The 26,617-nt window shown below is 31.8% G+C and overlaps 1 protein-coding gene and 1 long non-coding RNA gene across 11 annotated transcripts in view; one reads left to right on the forward strand and one right to left on the reverse strand.

Annotated features, from left to right (window-relative positions):
- The first annotated feature begins 4,438 nt into the window (after window positions 1–4,438).
- Window positions 4,439–26,617, forward strand: part of LOC123677457 — a 29,536-nt gene continuing 7,357 nt past the window's right edge. For 2 of the 9 annotated variants that reach the window (XM_045613976.1, XM_045613983.1), the window contains exons 1-4: window positions 18,345–18,448; window positions 22,601–22,656; window positions 24,883–25,071; window positions 25,654–25,776. In XM_045613976.1, coding sequence (XP_045469932.1) covers window positions 22,648–22,656; window positions 24,883–25,071; window positions 25,654–25,776 — 321 coding nt within the window. In that variant the 5' untranslated portion in view covers window positions 18,345–18,448; window positions 22,601–22,647. Of the gene's footprint in view, window positions 4,732–18,343; window positions 18,449–19,752; window positions 19,885–22,325; window positions 22,470–22,600; window positions 22,657–24,338; window positions 24,502–24,882; window positions 25,072–25,653; window positions 25,777–26,617 lie in introns of those variants that run through there. The other 7 variants (XM_045613979.1, XM_045613982.1, XM_045613981.1 and 4 more) reach the window with 7 other exon arrangements.
- On the reverse strand, window positions 16,918–22,137 carry LOC123677458. 2 transcript variants are annotated; one of them, XR_006747106.1, is made up of 3 exons: window positions 21,871–22,137; window positions 19,412–19,573; window positions 16,918–18,507 (listed from the first exon to the last, which is right to left on the reverse strand). It is a non-coding gene; the product is annotated as an uncharacterized LOC123677458 (long non-coding RNA). The 2 variants fall into 2 exon arrangements; XR_006747107.1 differs by lacking the exon at window positions 21,871–22,137 and adding an exon at window positions 19,656–19,797.

Below are 26,617 nucleotides of genomic sequence, written 5' to 3' on the forward strand. Positions count from 1 at the left end.
ATTTTCACAATTAACGTAGTGCGGTTTGATAATTTCAAAGAAGCGTTTATCTTTCCATTTCAGAAATGACGTAGTTTTCACCTGTCAAATGAGAGGTTTTATAGTGACAGCTGTCCATATAGGGAGCTATTCAAAAAAATCTTTTTTTGGAAAACCGTTTATAGTTAATCCAGTCTTCTGGACATAACTTCAAAAACTGCCTGTACTTTAAACCCTACTCCACAACTCGAACAGAATGACTACGACACAAATTCAATGTTTCCTGAGCATCTAATTTCACGTAACTGAGATGCGAAATGGCCTCCTCGCTAGCCGGACCTAACCATGTGTGATTTATTTTCATGAAGTCATTTAAAAGCTAAAGTTTACCCCAATAAATCATACAACCTTCAGGATTTGAAGGCTTTAATTGAGAATGAAATTCGATCCATTCCAATCGACATGCTTTAGCGAGCTTTACGAAACATGAAGAACAGACTACAAGAAAGCATTGCCCAAAAAGAAAGACCATAATGGACATTATCTTTGATAATCAATAAAATTTGTTTTCTTCAATAAATTTCCATCCTCGCCAAATATTTCAAAATTAATTTCAACCTTATATCCTCAGAATTTGCGATTTATCTGCACCACTCTGTATGTTCTTGCTCTCTATTTCTTGGACGTCCCCTACTAATAATCGAAATAATCAGATCAGAAAGATGTTTCATTTTTTTTATCATAATATAATATGGTCCTCCAGTGCCGTATCTAGGGCGTAACAAAGGTGGCACTTGCCACGGGCGCAGGGTCTGAAGGGGCGCTCAAAAATATCAAGAGAAAAAAATATTGGAGCACTAGACAGAATAATTCGGAAGATCACAACTCGGTTTTCATGTATACGACTCGCAACGAGCAATGCCGAGGCATCTGGAAACCAAGGACGGAGATCTTTTTTTTCTTGGGGGGTTCTCGAAAAAAAAAATTTTTACAACAACGTTCACTCATATCTGTGATGTAATGGGAAAAAGAGGTTTGATAACGAAGTATGAACCAAAATACACAAAATATTTTTTTATAACTTATTCGATTGTTCTCACCTTATACTGGGTTTTCCTAAAACGGAGTTACGAAGGAAAATAGGAGATTCCTTGGATAATTCTAAGAATGAAAAGTCCCATAAACATGAGTCCGCAAACGCTTTGTTTTCGAGATACAGGGTGTCTTGTATAGTCATACTTTTCAGTGATGCTTATATTTATTAGTTTTTCGAATCTTTATTAATTTTCGCTATTTATCTTTTTTTTTATATCTTCGGATTTTTATAATAATTTGTATTTTCCTGAGGATTACCAGAGAGCTGTTTGAATTTTTTTTTCTCGGAATCGAAAGCAGATATGATAAAACTAAAACAAACCAAAAAGTGTTGTACTAGACCAGACTTTCTTTTCACATTCTTCTAAAGTACCAGTGCTTCATCAAAAAATAGTTCTGGTGGAAAGAAGCAAGTACCCTTCCAGAAAAAATATTACCCTGTAGATTTGCATACAAAATAAGCATATCACAAGATGAAAACTTTGAATCGGAAGATTTATGCCAATTCAAGTCAAATATCTTGTGAAGGGAAGGTGCTATGAAAAAAAACTTGAACTTTAACACCGGTATCTCAAAACCAAAGCGTTTGCGGATTCATGTTATAGGACTTTCTTCTTAAAATGACCCGAGATATCTGTCATTTTCATTTGTATACATTAGGAACACCGTTTAGGTTTAGATATAATCAATTCAAAACTGATATCTGCATAATTAAATTGCAATTTGAATGAATCACAATAAATTGTATAACACGGCCCAGACAATAGATCGATGCGAATTACTTAGTTCAGTACTCTGATAACTACAGTATTGAAATTTTGTGACTAAAATGAAACAAAAAATCGAAAACAACGAGTAAGTGTATGCCGATTACGAATACAAAAATCACAGATGGCAAATAAGGGACGACGACGACAAAGCGGGTAGATAAAGGAAAATAATAAACCTCGGACATTGATGTGCTCGTAGTGCAGTAAAAGTACTCATCTTGAAAGCGATAATAAACTTATTAAAAGGGGTTCGATTTTGTAGTCCGTGTCGATTTCAGAGGAAAGTAAAATGTTTATTGGTTCTTTTTATGAAGAAATGTTCGTTTTTCGTCTTTGCGAGAATTGTCAAGTATTATATTTTGGAAATATTGGGGGGAGGGGGATAATTACCACCCATTTCTACGCCCTTGCTGGAATAGTATATTCTAAAACAAGTTGCAGAATGGGCTCCTATTCCAACACGAATGCGAAATTCGAAAACGAGCGACGAAGGAGCGAGTTTTGGAACGCATGAGTGTTGGAATTGCCTTCTGCAACGAGTATTAGACGATATTTTCTCTATTTCAGTCAAGTTTTGCGAAATATTGTCGAAATTCAATGAAAAATTCAGATTATATATCCTAGTGACTTTTGTATTGTATCTTGGCAGTTGGTGTGACTGTTACGAAAATTGACAGATTACGGAATTTGAATATGAATCGTATGTTTCGAATTTAGACATAATTTACAATTATACATTAAATTCGTGAATTATGTCTGACGAAATCGATTGAACACTACCTGAATTATGAGAATTTGCGAATATGTAGCAAATCATTTCTCTATATCCCCAAATTATATTATATTGACAATTATTGACGTTTGTTGAAATTTGATAGGATTGGAAGTCAGCATAGACAACCACAAAACGAAAAATATATCTGAAAACGATGCTGTAATGAGTTCATTACAGCACTGTTTTTTAGAACTGTAATGAACTCATTACGATACAGAAATAGAGAAACATTATTATTATATGGGTATAACTCCAGAATTATCGAAAACATATTTCGAATCAACGAATTAAAAGGAGAAATATTCAGACCCTGAACTTACTCTGACAATTCTTTATCACATTCCCTTGTTGTTGTATACAGCGGACGAATATAGGTAATTTATTTTGATGGGGACTTCGTCATCGAACATACCTAATTGCTAGATATTACTTCCGGCTCAGAATTCGTAAATAACATTTTTCAAAATGACATCTAGATGTTCCTCTGGAACAAGTGGGTAAATATATCATTTGTGCTGATTTAGCTAGAAAATGTATATTTAGTTAGAAAACGTAAAATTTCATTACCATTGAAAACCCGAAAAGAATGTAGATAGCATTGATTCAAGAAATTCAAGAAATATCGTATCCCAACTTCGTTGCCCACTGAAAGCATCTCGAGAATTGTGAGAATTAGAGAAAAAATCATCAAGGACCCTTGATCTCTTTTTCCGAAATAATGAGTTAACAGAAAACAGATAAGAGATAATTTAATTGATTGCTATATGCTATATTTTTGGATTGATAATTTAAAGCTCTATCGAAATATGTAAAAATATTCGGGCTGTCCATTTGAAAAAATAAATTCATTCGATAAAATATCAGTTTGCTGAAAATCCAATTACTGTCATTGAATTCTATGTGAAAAATTGAAACGAGAATGTTCTTATTGAAATGAAGAGTTCGCAACAGAAAAAAAGAACAGAAATATTTCGAAAATAAACATTTGAGGTGATAGCTATGTAGTTGCAGTTTACGCCGATGAGTTTCTCATGAAAATTGCCCCTCAGACACTGACATTAGTTTTTACCTATTCCACTTCCAAAGTGTCCAATTTGGCTCACTCTGTACTGTAACTGAAATTTTGGAATTTCTTTATCATTCCAATCTTGTTCTTCTCTTATGACACCCAATTGAATTCATATTTTTCGAAATTTATTTTTGAATAATATGTATCACATTTTCAAATTATGACATATACCTAATGCTAATTTTTAATATAACATAATTCAGAAGAATGAACTTAATTATTTTTATATTTAAATTAACGTGTCTCGACAACGAAACGAAACTTATCTGAGAATTTTGTTTTAATTAAGAATTTGAAAGTAATCACTAGGTTTTTTTACAGTTAAATCGTTATTATATTGATCATAAAAAAACTCTTTAAAATCAACTCATCAAGCAAAACAAATATTGTGAAAATTCTCATTTATTATGTATTATATATAAGTTCTCAATATATCTGGTGTCCAGCATTAGTCGATGGCATCACTGATCTCGAATATCTAACAAAAAAAGTTGATTGCTAATCGGCTAGAATTTTCCGAAAATAGTGAAAATGAAATCAACACCTACAAGTCGCGTCTCAGGCGAATTGCATAAATACATTTTCGAGAAGCAAGGAACCATATTTACGGTAATAATCTTACGAGATGGAATATAGAATTCGATAATTCGGAGGTTGATGACCCACAGGTAACGGTACCCAAGAAGTTCTTCACACTACCGCTTCTGCGCTGCTCCATTCTTCGCCTGTACTCAGCAACATCGTCATGGTCAAGTTTACCAACGCAATACTACCCATCGTTAGTATCGTCAAGACATCGAAGGAGGCTAAACTACAATCGATATGTCTGACATCTGTAAAGACATGCGGTAGCGATTCATCCCTAGTTTGACAAGTGATACCAACAAAGTGAAAGAAAAAACTTTCGAACAATTTTGTGATACACCATTTTATTTTGTGTTTATTGGATATACTTTTACGTGTTGTGTTTCGTGCCAAAAAAACTGCCAAAATTTTTTGGATACCTTGGATATTATACACACCCCCAAAGGAGTGCCACGAAGGTAAGACGAAAAATAATTTTTGGATTAAAAAAATTACCTTGAAATTCTGATTCGACATAATGAACAACAAATGATTATGACAATAATAATAATGTCAATTTGAAACAATTTCATACAACACTGTTCATATTAATGAAACACGAAATTTTGGTTTTATAAATTTTCAAAAATTCAAAATATCTAACAGTTACAATACATGAATATTACCCATGAATAATAGTAACAACAGTGAATTTTCAAGTTAATTGATTTCGATTTCTTAATATTTACATGAGATAAACTGTCAGATTTTCAACGGAAATTAGTTTGAAATCTATAGGAGGTATAGTACTTCATTTGAAATTTCCATGACCTATCCCTATAGACACCGCATTGACAAATAATGTGCATGACCCCCTTTAGCAGTAGCATAGTTTCCTACTTGGAGAGCGCTCAGTGCTTTTCGAAGAGTTGAAGGTGCTACTTCCGCTTAGTACATTCTAATATTATTTCACGAATAATTCAAGATCTAAAAAAATTCAAATTCTCTGGACTCGTATCGAAGAATAAGGTCTCGATATTAGCACTGGATGCAAAAACATAGGGTACAACAATAAAATGTCATTATTTACCGGCTCATCGAAAAAGCTTGTATGCTTAAACCTTCAAGGCCATGTCTTAGGCTAGTCTCCATAGATCAGCAGCTTCTTTTAGAAGGTTCGCATGACGTAATTTCAAGTTCAACACCTTCTGGATTATGTTGGGAAGGTTAGAATCAACAGCAGTATGCCTGTGATATCATCAATCAATATTCACTAGAACTAGTAATCAGATGTTTTGCATGTAATGTAGCAACATTTGAAGTATAGTTGTTCATAACTTCCAGGAATAAAAAAGATAAAAAACCTTTTTGTCCGAATTGTAGTTAAATATTTTTTGTTGGAAATTTGTAAATATTGGTAATGTTGGAGTAGTTCAATGAACGTATTTTATATTGTTCATAGCCTTCACATATTCGTCAGTTCATTTTCAGAATTGATTTGAGGCCCAATATAATTTTAGATCGTTTGTATTATATTATTTCAGTCTTGACGAGAAAAACTAAATATTAGTAATTATAATGTCATATTCATATTGCTAGCAGGTGGTGATGTTCTGTTTGTTTATTGTCGTTCACGTTTAAAGGTATCAACATATTGAAGAAGAACTGATTTACAACACTAGGTACTTTTCACCTTATGTAACCTAATATGTATAATAAAAATAAATACAAATTGGCAGATGCGTCTATTTACATTCAGAAGAATGTGCATAGACATACATTTTTTAGGATGATGAAATTTTTTATATTCAGTTTGCTATTTGTAAAAAATATAAAGAATGCCGAAAAATTAAAACAGAATATAGACACGAGTTGCTGATTCTAAGTTACGGTTACCGAATCTCGTTGATAAATAAAATTTTCAATTCTTTTAAATCTTTTGGTAATTATATGTTACTGATGCTTGACTAGATATATTTGGCCATTATTATTGTAATTTCCTTTAGTGTTGTTATCATGAAATATTGTCAGAAATAAAAAATAGATACACAATATCTGAGTGACAAGGCAAATAGTCCAATAAGATAGTCGTGAATAATGTGAAGCATTTTGTTTTTTTTTCTATGAATTGTAGTGACTTCCTTTGAAACACACTTAGTTAGTTTCAGAATAAACTAGTGGCCAAGTGCGTATTAAAATCTCCACTTGTAGGATACCATATTAAGAGTATTGTTCAAAAGATCTCATATTTTAAAAACTTTACTTCAATTCTTATTAAGAAACTTGATCAGAATCATTTATTATGTAATATTTAGTTTGGTTTAGTTTTCTTCTCAAAATGCATTTCTTGCTGTTGAAAAAACTGTCTGATATAATGATTTAATCAGCAACAGGCTTTTTTTGATGACAAAGAAGAGTTATTGAATTTTTTTTTAAATTCAATCACTTAATCACATATCTATGATTCGACAAATTGTTATCTATCAATTCATGTTGAAATTCAAACTGTGCAATACCCTTTTATAAAACGGCATGGAGTAACCTTATTGAAGGATACGGTAGTTGTGGATTATAAAGCGCATGCTCACACACCAACTCCATTAATACTCCTCCTCATCAAGCTACCGATAACCCTTTTTTTCATTTTGAGTGCTATTGTAAGAGTAACGTCGTTTTGAATAACAATAATTTAATAATTCCATATGTCAAAGAGGCAATTCAATTAATATAAGAAAAATAAAACCTATGACAAACAAACTAAAATACCACAAAATCAGAGACTGTCTGTGGCTTGAAAAAAACATGGAAATTACAGAACTAGTGGTCACACAATGAATTCATCGAAGCAATTAAGGGAAGTTCACAGGATATATCTATTTTTCAAGTAAATGAGGTGTGAAATAACGGTGAAATACGTCACATAATAAGGACCATTCGAAGTATCATGATACCGGAATAATCAAAAATAAGAAGAAAGTTTATCAATGTTTTCTCCTCAAAATTCAAAATCTCCCTTTGAGGGAACAAATGAAAATATACTTTCTCCTTAATGCCTTCTTTGAACATGACTTTCTCCAATGTGCACGCATGCGCACTCATGAGACTGATCCCAAATATAATAATAATAATATAATATAATATATAGTTTATTGAAAAAGTACAATTTGTATAAAAAATCAATAATATTTAGAATGCAAACGCATAAGACACTTAACACATCAAAAATAGCTCAGTTATTTGGATTAATAAATGGAAAAAATGAAATATTTATGAATAACATAATTGTAAAACATAAATGAATATATCAAAGCATCTAATAATAAATGATCGATATAGGGATAAATGAAGTTTTTATGGCAGAAAAGTTGTTTTCGAGATACAGGGTGTTTCTTGTAGTCCTACGTTTTTGTAATGATTATAATTAAACCAGTTTATCGATCGAATATTATTCATTTTCGCCACATATTGGGTAAATAAGTACTGAAAATTATAATTAATTTCTTCATCACAGGTTACTGACTAGATTTTTATGATAGTTTAGATTTTCCTGAGGATTACTTGTCAATCAATTGAATTTTTTTTCTCGAAATCGGTAGCAGATACGACTGAACTGAAACCGAACCAGAAATCAAAAAATGTACTACTGAACAACAAATAACAAAACTAAAACCAAACCAAAAATCGAAAAATGAACTACTGAACCAAAGTTTCTTTACATTTTTTCAAACTGCCAATGGTCCACCAAAAAAAATTTGGAAGAAGGAAGCTAGCACTGCTACAGAAAAAATATCATTCTGTAGAGTTGCATTGAAAATTGGCATATCACATGATGACAGTATTAAATTCGAAAATCTATGCCAAATTCAAGTAAAATATCTTGTGAACGAGCTATGAGCAAAAAACTTACAAAAATTATCAAATTTTAATACCCTGTATCTCGAAAAAAAAGCGTTTGCGGGCTCATGTTATGAAAACTCATTTTTCTTAAAATGAGGCGAGGAATCAATTTAGGAGCAGCCTGTATATAAAATGTTCTATTCCTTCATATTTTCACTTGGATACTCCTTTCTTCTATAAACACTTTCAGAATACTAATTCAGTTCGTAAAATATCTACTAATAATTTTCCAATAAAGTGATTTGCAGCAGGTGTTAAAATCTAGGTATCTTGAATATCCTTCGCGTTCTAGCGGTTCGTCCTCTTCAGACATCAAACGGTCCCAAGGGTAAATAATGCATCCATTCTAGTCTGTCAGTACCTCCATGAGCAGGCCCTGGTAGTAGTACCGTTAGGTAACCTGTCCCTTTTCAGTACTTTGATTTCCGCCTACTCAGATTACAATACGGTATTTGGGATGGTTGTATTCCACGTCAATAACATAGAAGATTCATTTCTGGTTGGTCTGGGAAAATATCCATTTGGAGAAATGGTATTGCGGTTATTTTTTGTTGTCATTTTTTGTTTGATGGTATTTCTTCGGTTCCTTAAGTTTTTGGTTGATTATGTGCTATTATAAAACTTTGGGATCGTTCATGAAAAAATATGCTTTCAAATGTTTGAAATTCAAAAAATGAAAAAATCTTCAGGTCTTCCTTCTCTCAGCAATCTCGAGAATTATTTGCATGAAACTTTCCTTTATCCAGATATACAGATTAACATTAATTGGGCAAATCTTCTGTTTTGAGTATATATTTTCTTTGTTTTGCATCGATAGGAATCAATAAATCATAATACGAAATCTTAGAATTTTTTAGTTTCGGAATACAATAAGGGATGTGGAAAGCGCTAATGTATTTCGTAAACTACCGTAAAAATGAACAGCTTAAGTTGAGGCCCGAACTGAACAGACTTCGCTTGTGGCCAAAATACGACCTTTGCAAAACTAAACAAAATCGCAAAAATAAATACAATCGGCATCCTTTACTCTCACAGTTCATTTAGCAGGAAAAGCCTTCAAATAAACGCAAAAGAAGTGGTCATCTTTACTGGTCCTTCAGCTGCCTTATTATTTGTTCGGTGGTTTTGTGGAACCACCTAACTATTGTCAAGAATGTTTTAAATCTTTGAGAAGGGTTCAGATTTAGAGGATGTCAAAGAACTATTGATCTTCTTGTTGAAGAGGCAAATGTTGGTGGCATTTCTCTGCCGATTATTCAAGAGTTGAAAAGGAAATAGCGCTCGGCTTCTTATTGGAATTTCTAACGATTGGGATATGTAGTAGTATCAATTATTCATTGGAGTTCATTCAGTTGAACAACTGAAATTGATGAATTATTTAGAATGTGATGTGTTTCTGATTAATGTTTCGAAGACTTTGTTATAATGGATAACTGGTTTCATGCTTTTACTACTTTTTCAACTACGAAAATCTACTGAGAATAGAAACAACTCAATATACCAAGAAGAGAATGCTTTATGAAAAAAATTGAAATATTTTTAGTTTTCCTAACAATTGTTTTTTTTTTAGGGCAAAGTAAAGTTGTAGCATGTACAACCACCAGTCAAAAAATGTAAGAGACATCTAATTTTTGATATCTTCCCAATACTTTTATCCATAAGTTATCACCCAATTTTATTCGTACAGATGAACAGGAACTTTCAATATAAGCTTAAATGATTTCTTTAAAAGTTGTTCGACGTATATAGGTTAGGATATAGTAAAATAATATTTTAGTTGCTATAATTTTTGGCAAAAAATGTTCATCAAATCCAATCACTGGCATTTTATGTCGAGTAAATATATTCGACACCGTAATGTGCCTTCACCACGTGGCATATAGATGCCACATGGTGAAGGCATATTAACTATTGGCCACTCTTCCCTAATTCTGGTTGCCAAGTTCGTAGATGTTGTCACAAGATCATTAGAAATTGTGAATCAAATTTTCAGGTAACATCTGTGGGAGGTTCTTATCGCCAGACATTCGAAAATAATTAAACTTATCTTTTCACAGTCGTTGACTCGTTGATTGTAGTTGAAAACTATGTTACATCCAAAAATTGATCACAACAACAATTATTAAATTGATAAACACTATATACCTAACAAAATGAGCCCAAAGGCAAAAATCACTGTGTAAAAAAACCGTCAATGTTGATTATGAATTTCGAATGATATTGTAGAGCACGACTAAAAAGTAGCAATTAGAATTGAAAAAAACAAGATGTAAACTCAGGAATATTACGTCTCTAGTTTTTTCATACCTTCAGGAACCACATATTGGGGACATATATGCGATCTGGGAATGCAATTAGCGAATGAATGACGAGCGCTCAAATGCTTTTCTCATTCAGAAAATAAGTAAGGCCCGACTTCTCTGGAATCTTGCTCTATAGAAAATCATTCTTACGGTCAGTTGTTTCCCTAGCTTATTAATATGTAGCCTCAACATTGGCACTAGGTCAGTTCATGAAGGTATGTGCGTCACGAAAAGTGACGAAAATTTCCAGTCCGCAAGGTGTACTGGAAGGAATTCGCGAATCCACGTAGATGATGGATAGCTCGGTCGAATACGTAATGTATTCTCAGTTTTTCTATGTGTTACTTCTTGCGAATTTTGTAGGTCAGTGGGACAGGTCAGTGAACTCGCCGCGTCAGTCGGCAGTGGATGATGAAGATGGCTTTGTTCTTGTGGCTGAACCGATGCATCAACTGAGATTGGCCAACTACATCGTTAAAAAGCGGTTCCAGAAAAATCGAGAAAAGCACTAATGTAAATTTGAATAAGTTCACGTTAAATTTGATCCTTCAAAGTTCAAGTATAACAGACTGGTCATCCATTCACTTTGTTTGCATCCAAATCAAAAAAAATTCTTTGTTCTTATTCCTTTGGGATCTCTATTATTCTATCTTTGGGAGCGAATTGTGGAAAAGTTTATATAATATCAACATTTATGATTTTTTCACGTGAAATAGTAACTCAACTCGTACCAAGTAGAGAATTATTGTAAATATGTCGTTATGATAAAACTAACTGCTATTTTCCGTACTATTGAGGTTTTTTTTAAATGTATACCAGGTGATTTCTTGAATTGAATCAGTTGAAATATAGAAAAAGAAACATTTCAAAGAAGAGGGGAAGTCCGCTTATGTTCCCAACTCCACCATTTTATTACCCTTGTGGAGGGAGGAGAGGGACTTTGGAATGTTAAATGGGAATCCCTTTTTTTGTTGCACATTCTTATTCTACGCCAAAAAATATGAACGTTTTGTAGGAACAATTTTTCACAATTCGCCACAAATGGCTCTGCAATCGAATTTGAAGTATCATCTTCATTAATAATTCACATGAAATTTTATCATTAATTGTCCAACTATTCATTGAAATGATGAAAAACCTTTTGCGCAGGAAGATGTAAGGTTTGACGAAGATTTCTATTAGATTGCTAATACAAGGGAAGCATTTTGATTTTTATTAATTAATGATTCTTTTTAATTAATGGGTAGTTTGAACCAAAAACACTCAGAACAAATAATTCCGCCATTTCCCAATGATCAATTGCAGTACATGTACTGAAAACTAACAGTTCAGCAAAAACGGTCACGATTTTATGTGAATACTTAATGGAACGGAAAATTCAAGAGAGCCATCTATGATGAATCGTGAAAAATTGTTTGTACAAAAATTTTGTACTCTTTGCTTACTTTCTTGTAGAATACGAATCTGCAATAAAGAACAGGGAATCCCATTTGAAATTCTGAAGTTGACTATCCCTCCTTTCCTTAAAGGGAATGAGGGAGGTTGTATCATAAGTGGACTTTCACCTCGAAATCATCAATCTTCTATTCGAAAAATTTTTTTGTAAGATGTTTTCTATTTCAGATTTTTAACTGATTCAACTGAACAAAAAAATCATAATTTGGGAGATATATCTCTCAAATTAAAAATCCCCAGTGCGTTCTAAAATTTCAATTCAATATCTTTCTGTCCAAAAGTATCGTAGTCATGAATTTCTCAGCCGTATATCTAATCTGAAATTTGCAAGAAACTCTGTAATGATGTCCCCTTCTTTCTCTAGAAAAAACATTAAAAACTAAAATTTCCATCCATTTTAATTCATTAATTTCAATAATAAACCTTTGGAATCGTTCGACGCCAAAAAATTTTAACCTTTCATGAAATTTGCACAGTTTTCGAATGTGTTGAATCCAAAAAATCGTATACCGTTCAAAGCTTTTCTTATATTAAACGTTAAATAAAAAATTCGGAGGAGAAAAGTAATGGATTATTACTCAGGCTTCCCAGTTTAGTACTAGAATTATTTCATAATAAAATTCGTTTTTGTAAGCAAACAATCAAGGATCTAAACTGAAAATATTATATCGAAAACTTTACCACACATAATAAGGTTATTAAAAACCTAGAAATTCCTACCTCTTCTGAAATCAATTTTCGAATCACTGAGCATCCATTCAAACCGTCAGAGGTTCATTATTAGAAACTGCTTATAAAACCAATTTCAATAATCCTTCGAATGATCAACCTTAGGTCCCATCCAACATGAAACTCAGTTACAGCATTACAACATCTCGATCCAAATCCGATGAAGCAATTCCGCGCCCCAAGAGATCAACATTAGTCTTGTTAATGACTAGCGGGAGTTATGCAGTCAATCATCCAGTATCATTTCTTTCGAATTCACCTTGATCTTCGCCTTTCACGGATAAAAGAAGCAGAGAAGGCATCGAACTCTAAAGCCATATGTTCCGCTCGCAGAAATCAGCTAGCATTCAGCTATCGTAACTCCAGACAGGTCTGGGAGTGGTGGGAGAGCGCAGAGTATGTCGGTTATTGAACTTATGGTCTCGATGTTGACATCCATGCTAGGCCACCACGTTCATTACCCACTTCCTCATTCCAGATATAACAATATTACAACTATCGCAGATTAGGGTTGGAATACCATCTAATCTGTTGGTTTTCGTCTGTTATTTCGCATGAAAATTATTTTAGGTAGATGAGGGTGTTTTTTTAGCTGCATGAAAAGTTTCGATGGTTGTTGTCTATGGTTTGACAGTTGAGAATGTCAAACTGTATTGACATTTCTGTTCGGTAAGGTTTGGCATCCCATCATGAATTGTTTAACGCTTTTAGATTATGGAAAAATAGTCGAAAAAAATTAATCTTTTCGTGAAGTTCATAGAGTATTCGATCCATTTCATAGTCAACATAATCGGCCTGGTGAACAGCAATTCATGCAGTTATTGATCGTTTTTCCACTAATTTCACTCTTCTTGATTGAAAACCATCATCAAGACAAAAAAAAAAGTCTGTACTGAAGAGAATATGTCTGCTGTAGATGAAGATGCAGAAATGTCGAAACTTCGCCTTTTTCAACTTGACACCTACATTGCATGTTTGCTGATTGGGCTAATTTAAAACTGGCCGAAGATGACTATTTTTACCGACGAATCTCGCATTATTTCAAATTTATTTTGATATTTTTATTTTGTATTTAAAAGTAGTGACGAACGGAGAGGCAGGAGTTTAAGTGATAATTTGGAGCTTTATGATATTATAGAATATCTTAGATTTTTGTAGGTCGGCAAATTCTTTTATTCTTCCTTTCTAATTATTACTTTATTTCTTTTATTAACTCCATTTTTGTTGTGAGTTTCATCGAAATTAAAATTGTATTGGAAGTTATCAAGAATATGAAACAAGATTAACAGATAACATAATCATTAACTTTATACATTTATAATTTCAAAAACATGAAGAAAAAATTCAATTGAATTCCGACCATTCTCAAGTTATTCAATATACAGAAATATGTCTTGGCCATATTTGAGGTGAAAATATGAAGAAAATATCCTATGTGGGAGCAATAATATGCGATAAACCGGTACTCACATTGGACAACAATTCCGCAATCATAAAACGCTTCAGTTCTAACCTTCAACGTTTTGGTCTACAAATCGACGAATCCAGGTCAAGCTTCCTTCTTCCTGCATCGAGAATACCTCAACATTCACGTCGTTGGGTGGCGCTACTGTCTCCGCTACTTAACGCTACTCCCTCCCCTGTGTCTCAGTCGCTTACTGAATGGAGAGAGTGATTAGACGTTGCGCATCTCCTACGTTTGACTTTGGCCTCAAAAGATAGCGAATGACCTACACACCTTGGTCAGATATTCGACCACCAACAATGCCATCTATGAACAGAATGAAGCGGTTCATAAGGAATTGTAGGCATTCAGTAATCAGTATTTTCAATCCCTCATTTCAGACACTGAAATGGTACTTTTAATTCCTGGGGATTGAAAGTGATTGTCATCCCCTTACTAGGTTAAGAATACTATCTACTAGCGGACTACTCCTACAAGACATCTAATCTGACAAGTTTTAGACAAATTATGTATTTGTTATTAAAGCTATTATTTTTAACCGGCCAATGAATTATATGATGAGATATCTTTTAAATATTTTCCCAAAGTGCTTAATATAGCGATAAAGTGTTTTTAAATCCCTCAGCGAATTGTAGCCTGAGCTATTGTAAATAGCTGTAGATTGAAATTACAAAAAATCACAGAAAAACCTATTTTCCAACTAAGTTCTGTTGTAGCCTCCTTGGGAAATATTCATCAACTGCTACTCACGTTGAGAAATATTAGAAAAATTGTGTCGTATTAATTTTGTCTATAATTTTTTCGTATAAACATTTTTCATAGATATCGTAGTTGTCGTGTGATGGGAATATATTTCCGGAGTATAAATCGATTGGGGATCCAAGAGCTAGTGGAGTTGCGTGCCGGTTACCATGGAAAGTGTTGGGCCAGGTCATTTGGGGTCAAACCCGGACCTTCCCCATTCATTCGGATAGTTGGAAAGGTTACTCACCCCCAAATTCCGTTTTGTTTGTCAACAATATCACATGGAAGCGGCAGGGTGAGTTATTAACCTCGTATAAATTCTCTGAGATGAACCAAACAAGACTGTAAATTTTAACGATTTCCGGTACATTCTGAAGATATAAGAAAAATCAATTTGGGATCATTCTCATCAATTGTTGAAATTGAATTAAAATTTCTAATATACTGAGTTGTAAAACAAAGGAAAAAATCACTGTAATTCTTTCACTACTTTAGTTATGAGAAATTAAAAGAATAATATCACATATTTTCAGTACATAATTGAAGTCTCGATTATTTTGAAGAATTCTTCATTCAAGAAACAATATATTGTTTTCATTTAAAACCAAAGATTTATTATAGATTGAATTTCTCTAGGTATTTGGGTAATTATTTGGAATTTACTTAGCCCTCATAAAATTTGTATTTTAATGTCATAAGTATCTTGTTAATTCATTCAAAAATAATCTTGTACCTTATACATTATTACGTTTTTGAGAGTACATTGTCCTTAACCTTGTTTTTTCTACTTTGATAATATTTGATAATAATAATTGCCATTAAAAAATGCGGTTCACATTGCTGAGCCCTTCACACTTCACAAACATAAAATAATAGAAAAATAGAATTATTTCAATTCGTTCTTCGTTATATGAAAACAACAAATATTCATAAAATGTTTCTAGATATGTAGCTTGACGAGACCCTATCTTATAAATAATTAGACCTTGAGGAATAAGATAATATGGCAATTATCAAATTGGGGGATCCTCCCAAAAATTCAGGACGAACAAAATAAAAGTGAAACTGCATCAAAGAATCGATAGCAGTTCAACGTCCTCATGCAACGTAACTGCCGGAAAAGGAACCCCGTAGTTCCAGATCTAGAATGGGAGAGCTAGAGCCGTTCCTTGTTCCACTCAAATGCATGGATGACCTATCAAGGGTGAACAGCCTACTTCGCATACATGATAATAAGGCCCAGAGGAATTTTTGATAATGATATTCAAATGATCAGAATTGATTTTTCCTGTTTTGGCGTTAAATTTTCAACATTTGATGATATCATGAATCTCTCAATTATATTCTCTCAAATTTCAAAAATTCCCGCTCATAAACTTAATTTGATGAAAGTTGCAAATTGGTGAATGCACATTTACTAAATATAAAAACCTTTTACTTCAGATTTTCTGCTGAGGCATAATTTTTCAATAGTTGTTGTGAATGTTAGAAGATTCAAAAGAATGAATTTGTTTTAGTTATTCGAATTATAGTTGTAAGATCATGAAATGAGAAAAATGCGAATTAGTTGCAATTTAAGTCGCAAAAAGTTGCAAAATGGCGAAGGTGCCGATGTCTCTCTTCTTATATGAGATTTTTCGATATTCATTCATCTTATTCATCCGAACAAACTGAGTAGTACAATGCGATATGACCTGGGTTTAGCTGAAATAAATTTCGGTATTCCTGGTTCCGGGAGTTTGGCTAGGAAGGGCGTTGAACTCCCATCGATTCATCTGGACGAGTTTCACTTTTGTTTTGTTTGAATGGTGCACTGTCATCGAAAGATAAAACATAATTTTCAATTGAGAGGAATATATTAAATAATCTGTTCATTATACATCCTGCTCTTCTTCAAAATTCATTCGAACATCTCCTAATGAACACATATTGGGATATATTGATAATCTATCTCTTTATCATATTAACTAAAATATGATTATTCCTAAGAATCAGAATAATGACATTTGAGTAGAAGTAGGTAATTGATTGAACAAATATTTGTTCAAGGAAGGACATGTTATAAAAACAAATCACTCAAAATAGTATTTATTGCTATTGTACTTATTCTTCTTCAAATTCATCCAAATTATTGTCTCAAAAATGCTTTCGAGAAAATTGATGTAGCTCATGATGCTTTGTCATCACGTTATTTCTCTAAGCTTTTCTTCTTTTTTCAAATGGCTTACTCAATTGTTTTAAAAGTGAAGTATAATCTCAGATACATACATGTTCCACATCTAATTAAATGCATATTTCTGATACAAAAGAAAAACGATGATGTATTCCGAAAATTAATGATATGTTGGAGTAAGCTTTTTACTCTGTCCTTTTTTTTCTCAATTGATGATGGAAAGTTCTTTGTAGAAAAATCATTCATTTATATAGTGAAGTAATTTGATCCAAATTTAATTAAATGGTGGATGCGCCGCTTTCAAAGGAATGGTAGTTCAATTCATTGTATAATTTTTCTTATGTAGAGAAATGAAATACACATTGATTACCCGCCAATTAGTATAATAGAATTCTAACGTGATATATCTATACAAAACATGAAATTTCAATTCGATTCAATATCTCTTCCTTGAATTCAAAAGTAAACTACGATCAAAACTATATCACGAGCAATGCCATTATTCAGATCTTCTCAATGTTCCTTTCATTATTATTCAAAATTAACGTAGGTACTATGAAATATAATTCATTTAATAATTGAATTAAATTAAATTATAAATTTCCTTGTTTTACTATATTTTCCAATGTTAGTATTTATTGATATCAACAAGGTATAGAAAACGTTGGATCATAAATTATTTTCGGTTTCTCGAAATTCACCAATTTCAAAAACGCTTTTCTAATACGAAAAGAATAACTTGTTATTCACCTACGTCCCGTCATAACAAATAATGAACATGATTATTTAGCATTTTTGTGAACAACAGGAAATGAGGAATTAGTTTATTTTGCTTTATTGAAGAGCTGCTCATTCTAAGTGCTGCGTAGTATATAAACAACCAATAGATATTGTTATGCACTCAACTATTTTTAGTGAATTATGCTCATAAAAAGTATCTATTCGAGACAGAATGACGTCAATTTGCTTTTACTTAATACTGATAAAATTATCTTGTTGACAATCAAAAATATTTTGTTGTTGAATTTATTTTCCCTAAAAATATATTCATGACTAAAATCGAAAACTTTCAAATGGCACATGAATCATAAAATATTTTTTGAAATTTGATGATTTGGAAGAATTTTTCCACCTTTCCTTAAAATATTTGAAAATAATAAAATGAAAAGTCAAGAATGGAATATTGCCTCTCAGTTAATATAATTGATAACTATTTCCAAGATTGCATTTGATCATGATGTTTTGACAAAATGCAACGAAATCGGATAGGTCAGCGCACATGGCAACATTACTGGGAAACGTTGTACAACGTGCAACATTGCATTTCCCACAACAGAATGTGTTGTGCTAGGTCGGAGTCCAGACGTTCGAAACTGTGTCTGTGCTCGGTGCATTTCCACGGATTTTCCGACTTTCTCCGTCCAGTTAAGGTGCGTACAGCCTGAGTTGTTTTCAGAGACACGCACGTGTGGGAATCCCCTCGATATTCCTGGAAATTAGGGGTGAAAAATTAATTTTTTTTTTAATTAAAAGAAAAACATTCGAAATTGCGCATCAACATAAAGAATACAGATAAATTATGAAAATAGAATTTTAAAATATTCAGATTATTATTTTTTATAATTTTTATATTTGATAACAGTTTTTCGAAAAGAAAATTGTATCAATTCAGTTGCAAATCTTATGCTCATCTTATTCAATGATCGTGGAAGAGTTCAATTTTGATCAATTCAAAATTCAACTCGTAGCAGAATTATTTTCATTACAGAAGATGAATATCATGAATGTAAAATGAAAAAATTTCTCAATAACTATGTTTTCAATATTAAAAGAAATTTTTATAATCTCTAGCTAGGTTTTTACTTCGAAAAACGATACCATTAGGTAGATTTGTTTCGATACAAGAATAAAATTGAATAATACTAGGTACTTAATTTTTGATAAATACATACATTATTTCTCGGGGAAAATTCTTGGATTTGAGTAATACTACTTACCTAATGGTATAACATTTCTAAAGGAACATATAAACAGTTATTATTATGAAGTAAGTCATCAATTATTGGCATTAAATATAATTTTTATATAAAATATTTATTAATTTTATATCAGTTTCCATACATATACATGCATGAATGAAGAAATATTTAAATCAAATAATGAACAATCCCTCATGCAGAATGTTATTAATTCAAATATATTTTCAAATTGGTTGCAGTTTAGTAATTTGAATTTCCAATATGATAGAATGGCATTTGATTTGAAACCATTCTGAAAATTCATTTTCCTCCAGTTCGATTTTATTAATGCAAATGAGGTCATGCTCTAATACTCCCACATAACCTAATCTACTGTTCAGTTGAAGATTGCACCCTACTAAAGTTGGTAAATACCTTATATTTTGTAAAGACCATATTTTTTCGATTTTAGCCCTCAGTGGCTCCTTGAATCTTCTCTGTTCAATTATATTGTCATTTTTGTTCTATATTTTATATATACTATTGAAATATGTCAAGTTCCATACATTTCATCCTTGAAGCCATGTCTGGAACAGTCTAGACAAACACAAAAATGAAATTGAAAGGTGGTAATGAAAATTTTATTGATTAATCTATTTATAGAACTGAAATTTCAAACCAGATTTTAATGTCAATTGGCCCATATATAGTCCAAATTTCTATCAGAATTCAATAGAAATGTATATTTTCACTTGTATCAGAAAATTTCAGCATTATGTCACTTTGAAATCGTTCGATATCATCAAAAGTGAAAACCAAGATGGCGTCTACTGCGTTTCCGTTTCAGACCGTGCTGAGTAGCACGCCCAACAAAGATTCTATTTTGAAATCGCTTTGACTTTCTCAAGGTAATTGGAGATGTTTGTTGTTTAGTTTTGGCTTCGTTTTAGATTATTTAGTTTTTATTCAGTTCTAATCTGTCTGCTGATTCACTTCTACTTGAAGCTTCAACTTTGACCTTTGCAATATCTTTTATTTTTGGATCATTTTGTATCGTTAATTGGCAAAAATGAGTTTGTTTACTGCCTAGAAACCCATGTACTATTTTCCTTCTCAATGCATGTTAAAATTTTCCATGCTGCATGTTACAGCGCATATTTATAGAAAAGTGAATTTCAAGTTCGTCTCAAGGTTATTGAGTTTAAATTTTTATGGCACTATCATTGTTTTCCTCAACTACAATTTAATTACCTCAATAATATGATCGTCAGTGAACATTTGATTAATTGTTGATATCTATGTTAGGTCTTTTTGAAATGTTGATCCTTCACATTGCTTCAGTTGAATCAAAGGAACTAACATTGGAAAGATTTTACATGCTTCCATCTCAGATGAAATATAATTTTTATTGTATTTATTCCGACTCTAACAAGGTATGGCATTGAGAAAAAAAACAACTAAGTTATTTCAATTCCTTGCTTGAAAAGGAGACCTTAAAAAGCTGATGTCCTTTTTTAGTCAAAGTAGATAACTGCTATTGTGCATATTCTTTCATCAATAAACATACTCAATTTCTATTTAATGGATACGGTTCTTACTTGATGCAAATTCTTAACCTAATAAAATAAAACATAGTATGTAATTACCACCAATATTCTTCAAATTATTCAGTGTAATTTTATTTGATAGTCATCCATTTTCAGGGTAAATAAAGAGCTGAACATTTAATTAAGGCAACCATTATAAACTTATGTAATCGTTATCCTATAGTGAGGATGATATTTTAGAAACATTCCAAATACTTCTTACCGATTCCAAAAATTATTCTTCTTATGTTATAATCCATAATATGGATAATCTCAATATAAAAATTTTTAGATTTTTCCTGAAGATTTCGGGAGAATGGTTCAAAATTTTTCCTGAAATATTTTAAATACTTCTTACCGATTCTAAAAATTATTTTTGTTATGTTATAATCCTTATAAAGATAATCTCAATATACAAATTTTGAGATTTTTCCTGAGGATTTCGAGAGAATGGATTGAAAGTTTTTGTGAAATATTCCAAATACTTCTTACCGCTTTCAAAAATGATTCTTGTTCTGTTTTATAATCCATATAGAAAATTTTAATATAGAAATTTTTAGATTAGAGTATTTAGAGAGAATGGTTTGAAATTTTTTCTCGAAATTGGTAGCAGATACGATAAAACTACAGAAAAACAAGATATTTAGTACTAGATCAGTGTGCAGAAAAAAAAGTGAGAAAAAAAAATTAAACTTTAACACCTTGTATCGCGAAAACAAAGTTTTTGCCGGTCTAGGTTTATAGAAAGTTTGTTTTTTGGAATTCACCTAGAAATCTCTCATTTTCATCTGTATCCCCAATTTGAATATACATACACACAATGATATTTATTATTTCTGGACAATGAATAATGATGGCATTATTCTCATTAATGTACAATACTAAATTTTGAAGTATTGATGCCTCATAGCAGCAAATTCTCAACTTTTTCTATAGATTAAAGCGAAAAGAAAGGAACCATATTCCACTTTAGCTGGATATAAATAATAGTACTTTCGAAAAAAGTTCTTTGAGGAATATTTTTTTCATACTTATTTACTTGAATGAAATGTCAGTGTATCGTATTTCCCATTAGTAAGTGTTTGTGAGGCTAGGAAATGATTTATATAATTCTCACAAAGTATTTTATGAGTGTTTCCTTGAAATTAACGTCTTGCAGATTATTGAAGTAATTATATTGTGCATACCATAACCATTGGTTAAATAAATATCTTCTCAGTTTTCAGATATCGTCTCTAAAAAAGTACATTGAAAGTTTTAGTAGTAGTGCATTTCGATATAATTATTTGAGAAAATATTTCAATTTACCTTTGGAAGTTATAAGTTAACTGTTTATCAGAAAACCGTAGGTTTTCTTCAAATGACTTGAAACACATACTACGATTGCATTGATAACACTTAGGTTATTTCATTTTCATATGAAAGCTTATTGGCAAAGCAGATTATTCGAAACTACCGAGTAATGTGCTGACGAATACTGTAAACGAAATCGAATCCCGATTGACCAGTCCGGTGCATCACACAACGTGCATCCTCTCCTAGCCGATGCACTTCTCCGAATAACGCAGTAGAACTATCGCGATATTATGAACTTGCAATTTCTAATAGTTTCAACATTGAACGTTAAAAGATCAGTCATGGCAGCAAACGCTGCCAAGGTCTAACCCGACGAAGATAGGACATGCACCGCAAAAAACATAACGCACTTAGAAGTGAGATCGAATACTGCGTCATACTCATGTAATGCAATGCAACCTTGCACTAATATTAGTGCAGAATTAAATAACTTCAAACCGACGGAAATACTCAGTTTTTGAGATGGATTATTTTTACGTGAAGGTATCGATGTGGTGACAATAGCGAGGGGGAGGGGAAGGGTTAAGGTATTAGCGACAAAAATGACGAAGGTCAGTTATAGCATGTTGAATTCGTAAGAGTAAATTGTTTGTTTATCGAACATTTCGATCGATTTAAAGCTGATGACCTGATCGATGTAGGTGTTGACTATACGAGGTTTAAAATATGTATTTTTTTGCAGGACTTAAATGCCTTGAAGAGAAGCTACAATCTGCACAGGCTTCAAAGATGCGATTGGTAAATATGAGTGCTTATTTGAAAAGAATCTCCAATGTCTGTTACTTGAGGGTGTATACTACCTTTCACTTGGTTCTATAGTGCAGATTCATTTTAATTCAGTGCGGAAATCGCTCAATCGATTTTTTCAATTTTCGAAAAAAAACCTTCGCACGGCAATTTAGAATAAACCTAATGATTTTTTTCACAAAAAAATTCATAGTTTTTGTGTTATATCCCTTTGGGAATTGAAAGGTTTTTCAGTGATTTCTCAATTATTTCGATGATGAATGTCAAAATTTCATGGAATTTATATTTTTTTTTAAACTTTACTTTGAGGCAATTGTAATTTATCGCTTTCTTATTTGGTAATATTTCAATTCATTCATATTCGGAATTTTCGAAATAAAATACGAAAGGAATATTTTTGTTTATCTCTAAATAGATTGTGCGTATCTTTCATCAGAATGTAAAAATTGAAAAAATTTTGGAATTCAACATTGAAATCATTGAGGTATGATCGTAACATCTTTCAATTTTCAAAGTGATATAAAAAAAATTTTGCAAGTTTATTCAAAAGTGCTATACAAAGGTTTCATCCAAAAATTTAAAGATTCCATCAAGCAATTTCCGCAAGAAATCAAAATGAATTAATTTCACTGAAGATCCTAGTGCATGAGAAAGGTGATATACATCCTTTATAACGCTATATGATAATTGAGTAAACGTACGTTTTTATTATTTTTACGATAAATCAACTAATAATTTAAATTTTTAACACCAGAATGGCCAAAAAATTCAAATCACTATCAGATTTATCATTTTGTGTTATGAATTAGTAACTTTTTGTTATTTTCAGCTTTCGAAATTCATACATGGTATACTCTAGTTAAGAGAATCCATAAACTGATTTTAGCACCCATCAAATGTTGTTCAACTAGTTAACATATTTTCTCTCGCAAATACGAAATATTGGCTGAGTATAAGGCATATGTAGTTTATGAAAATGAGCCGTTTATATAACGAGGTTTACAAATTTTAATAATAAGAGCCATCATTTCATTATGATTTATCTGAAATTATGGGTAGTTTGAATCAACAAACTAAACCGTGATAGAACTTCAGTCAAAACAGCAACTTATCTACTTAAAATCAGAAAGTAAAGGTCAAAAGTCAAAAGTACACCTTTGCCATTTGAAGGGTCAGAAGTACAATTCTCTCGGTATCTTCTGACATGCACAATGCATATTCAAATGTACCTACATCTTTCTGCAGCAATAATAAAATTATATACAAGAGCTGAATATGTAAAATCTTGGTTTCGGTAATGAATAACAAACAATTCCTTCATAAAATTTGAAATCTCCAAATCGAACAGGGAAAAAATAATGAGACTTATTCGCCTAGGTGTAATATTTATCATTCAATAAATAAAATATTGTAATATATAATACTACAATACCAAATTAAGAATTTCTGAAAAATATTTTGCAGGATGTCGTTTGAAATAAATCAGTATAAACGTTTGTTAAAATGCCATTTGGGTTCCCTAGAAGGAAAAAAGTCAAAATGCATCGTATCTGAAGGGAATATTTTTTCAATATAATGGATATATTGGTTTGATTGCCGATGATATAATTAGACGTTGTGCAAATTTCCCAAATTTTCAAGTTGTGAAACTAATTCTGAATACATTTTCCCAGTGTAACGTATCTGACTTCAGAGTCAGATACGGAATTGAGTTATTGAATGTCAATTTAATGACAAGGAAATTCTGAGAATGTCAATTCAAAAGAGTAACGTCTAAAATATGGGCTGAAGGTCATACAGATTTCAGTTTGAGATATAACCATTGCATCGGTTGAGGTGAGATTATACAATGATCATTCCTCGAAGATATTTTTGTATATTTTAATTGATTCAAAGTTCATAATCTTTAGCAGAGCTAATATTCTGTTGTACCAACTATTATCAATCTGGCATTGTTAATATTTTTTTTTGTTTTTCAAGGCCAAGCATTTATTCAAAGAAAAACCCCTATAAGATATACCTACTATCTATCTTCCAAACGTTTCAACTATAATCGATTATTTATGGAATACTGGTTTTTGACGTTTTTTATCCCTTGAATATAATATTCGAATTAACTGTTGTTAGAATACAATAATCATTTTCACTAGTTTCATCTGATTTTGTCTACTACATGTCAATAAGAACAACAGCATAATTATAATTGTTTTCTTAAAGGACGCAATGGACGGTAGTGAAGTTCACTGCTCTGATGAGTTGGACATCCGTAATATTCATGAGGAAGATTTCGAGAAATATGTTACTTTCATAGTCCCTGATGTGGACGTAGATCCAAATGCTCCTGACAAGGCTATTGCATCTCTTCCTAGGAATTTGATATTGAGAACATCGCAAGTATCGGATGAAGTAAGTAAAAGTTTATACTTTTGTTTTATCCTATTTGAGGGCTTATACCAATCATTTAAAAACAAAAAAGGTGGAGGTTCAGAATATTCAAAATGAAGAATGAAATTTAAATGAAGCCAATGCTGGATTAATTTAACTGAATTCTGAATTGACCCAACTGTCTGTCCAAAATATTCACGCGGAGTTGAGGCTTCATCTTCTAGTTGGTTTACAGTACTCTAATTTATAAGTTGGTATTAAATACATTTTTCGATTCACACAAATGATAGAATATCGAACAGATATTTCTTCAATTTCGCATTGCAAAAAAAGTTTCAGGTGCCAAAACATATAAAATATCAGGTGAATAATGTATTGCTTGATAGTTATCATTATTTTTTCAGTCGCTAAAACACAAAAAAGAGAATTCTCTACTGGTACTGAAGTCAATTCCTACTATTGTGTTGACAAAGCTATAATTTTTGAACCAAGATAATGGTCTACTTCACTTTTAATAGATATTAATGAAAGAATGATATAAACTTAACATTCCGATCTGTTGTTATGCCCTCAAATGATCATCATGTGGAATATTTTTTACAGAATTGTAATGGCGTGATAAGTACAGGATATATTCCTCGTGGAACGAGGTTTGGTCCCCTCAAAGGACGAAGCTATAGCAAATTCAAGATACCGCAAACTGCAAATAAGAAATTTTTTTGGAGGGTAAGTATGGAGTGTTCCAAGAAAAATAATTTTCTGTCAAAAGCTTTTATGCCAATAATCCGCTTATAGTGTTAATTCTCTCCTCATAACAATTTGTGAATTCAAGATTCAAGATAAACTACACTATGTACATTTGTATATGATAATAGATTTAATTCATTTATTATGCTTTATTGCAACAGCTCATAATGTAGCATGTTTTTAATTTAGCTTTTTTTTGCTTATCTTCAGTACTTTGTTGTATAATTATAATCAAACTATATTTCACTCATAGAAAATTTTTGTAAATTGCTCAATATAGATAGTGACGGGTCTATTTTGAATGCTGCTGTATAAATTTAAGAATACATGAGTAGAAAGTTGTGAGTTACAAATTTCTAGTTGAAATGAAAGAAAAAATAATAGATAGAATAATAGTTGAAATGAAAGAAAAAATAATAGACCAGATTTTTGCAACATTAATTCATCAAATGATAAATCTTTTAATATGTAGACATATATGTCGATATCCCCGAATTATACAGGGTGTTTCCTAAACATGCGGCAAAAATTCAGGGGGTTGTTCCTTGGACTATTCTAAGAATATTTTGTCCTTTGATGATTTTTGAAAAACCTATTTGTTTCGAAGATATAGGGGAAACAAAATTTCAGATAATAACATTTTATTATGAAAAATTACATGAAAATTAAACTCAACCTACAAAAACTGTTGAAAATGACCACCTCTAGCCAGCATACAAGCATCCAATCTTCTCCTCATTGACTGCCGAACCCTTTCAAAAACACCAGGATCATTTCTTATTAAGTTACACCCAGCAAACGAATTCAAATGAAAACCGTG

This window comes from Harmonia axyridis, chromosome 4 (assembly GCF_914767665.1).
Source record: "Harmonia axyridis chromosome 4, icHarAxyr1.1, whole genome shotgun sequence".
Taxonomy (NCBI): domain Eukaryota; kingdom Metazoa; phylum Arthropoda; class Insecta; order Coleoptera; family Coccinellidae; genus Harmonia; species Harmonia axyridis.